Source organism: Nothoprocta perdicaria, unplaced genomic scaffold (assembly GCF_003342845.1).
Source record: "Nothoprocta perdicaria isolate Ctin4 unplaced genomic scaffold, notPer1 scaffold_118, whole genome shotgun sequence".
NCBI lineage: Eukaryota > Metazoa > Chordata > Aves > Tinamiformes > Tinamidae > Nothoprocta > Nothoprocta perdicaria.
In genome coordinates, this window is record NW_020454294.1 from 1,858,676 (window position 1) to 1,859,940 (window position 1,265).

Consider the following 1,265-nt stretch of genomic DNA (forward strand, 5'->3'; position numbering starts at 1 on the left):
CTGTGGGGGGCTGGCTGCGTCGTGCATGGACAGATGAGGGGATGCAACAAAAATGCCCCCACGCCGCATCCCAGATGTGCCATTCATCCCTGTGCTGCCTTTTCTTCCTGCACTGCAAAGAAAGTCAGGTTCATGGAAGGCCACAGCCAAAAGTACAGCTGCTGCTGGGCTCCGTGTTATCAACGTGGAAAACGCGAGGCACATCGTGCATCTGCTGCGGGAAAGCAGTCGCTGCGCACTTGGCTTAATAATAATTCAAACTGGGCAACAKGGGTTAAATGCTTAAAACTTGGCACTTAAATTTTGCCCACAAGATGTGTGCAGAAGCCAGCAGGCTGCTGAAAGCCTGTGACTCCCCAGCCTACCAAGCGCACGATGGTTTCAGAGTCGCAGGCGAGGCTGTGGAGCTGGACCTCGCCGTCCTTCTGCTTCGTGTCAGGGAACCAARCGTGCTTCCACACCTAGGGAATTGCACACGGGTTGGAAAAGCAGCTGCGGAACAGGGCTGCGAATCCTGCCTGGGGCAGCTGTGGAGAAGGAAGAGGGGAATTGTCCCAGGGGAACAGGCAGCAAAGCCACCAGCCTCTGGCACTTGTCTTTCTCACTGGMCTAAATGGGCCTTTTTAATCCTCCTTGTCTATGCTTTCCTAAAGGAAGGGACTGGAGGAGGGGTAGCAGAAAAGGGGTGAAAAATACCAACCAGTAAAATAAAACAGTGCTTCCCCCCCCTCAAAAAAAAAAAAAAAAGAAAAAAAAGAAAAAAAAGCCTTCATGAGTTGACACAACAAAAGCAATGACTCCTTTGCCTTTCTCATGATCTTTTTTTTTTGCAGGGAAGAGTTGTTTTTTGGATTTCACACTAGCAGAACTATTTGCCCCGGGATGCAGTTTCCTAGTTGCCACTACTACAAATGATTTTGTAGGAGTGTTTCTGTTTGACTGGTTTTTTTTTGGCTTTCCAGGCAGTGCTTTAGAGTAGTTCAGGTTCCTGATGTAGACCAGTGGGTCTAGTATTGGTATTTGGTAAGGACGTTCGCTAATTATAAACATGCCTTTTAATTACCTGATGGATGGGGATGCCTTATAGTACACRTATATTTACTCCAGGCACTTTTAAAAACATTAAGTCTTGATTCAGAACCAAGAAGTCACACCTGACATAAACTTAGGAGGCAACAAAAACCCACCATTAAAAACATTAAGTCTTGATTCAGAACCAAGAAGTCACACCTGACATAAACTTAGGAGGCAACAAAAACCCACCA

General features: G+C 46.8%; 1 protein-coding gene across 1 annotated transcript in view; it reads right to left on the bottom strand.

Annotated features, from left to right (window-relative positions):
- Positions 1-296: 296 nt before the first annotated feature.
- Positions 297-1,265, bottom strand: part of KCNH5 (potassium voltage-gated channel subfamily H member 5) — a 136,835-nt gene continuing 135,866 nt past the window's right edge. The window contains 1 exon segment of the mRNA XM_026053747.1: positions 297-461. Within this exon segment, the coding sequence (XP_025909532.1) occupies positions 297-461 (165 nt within the window).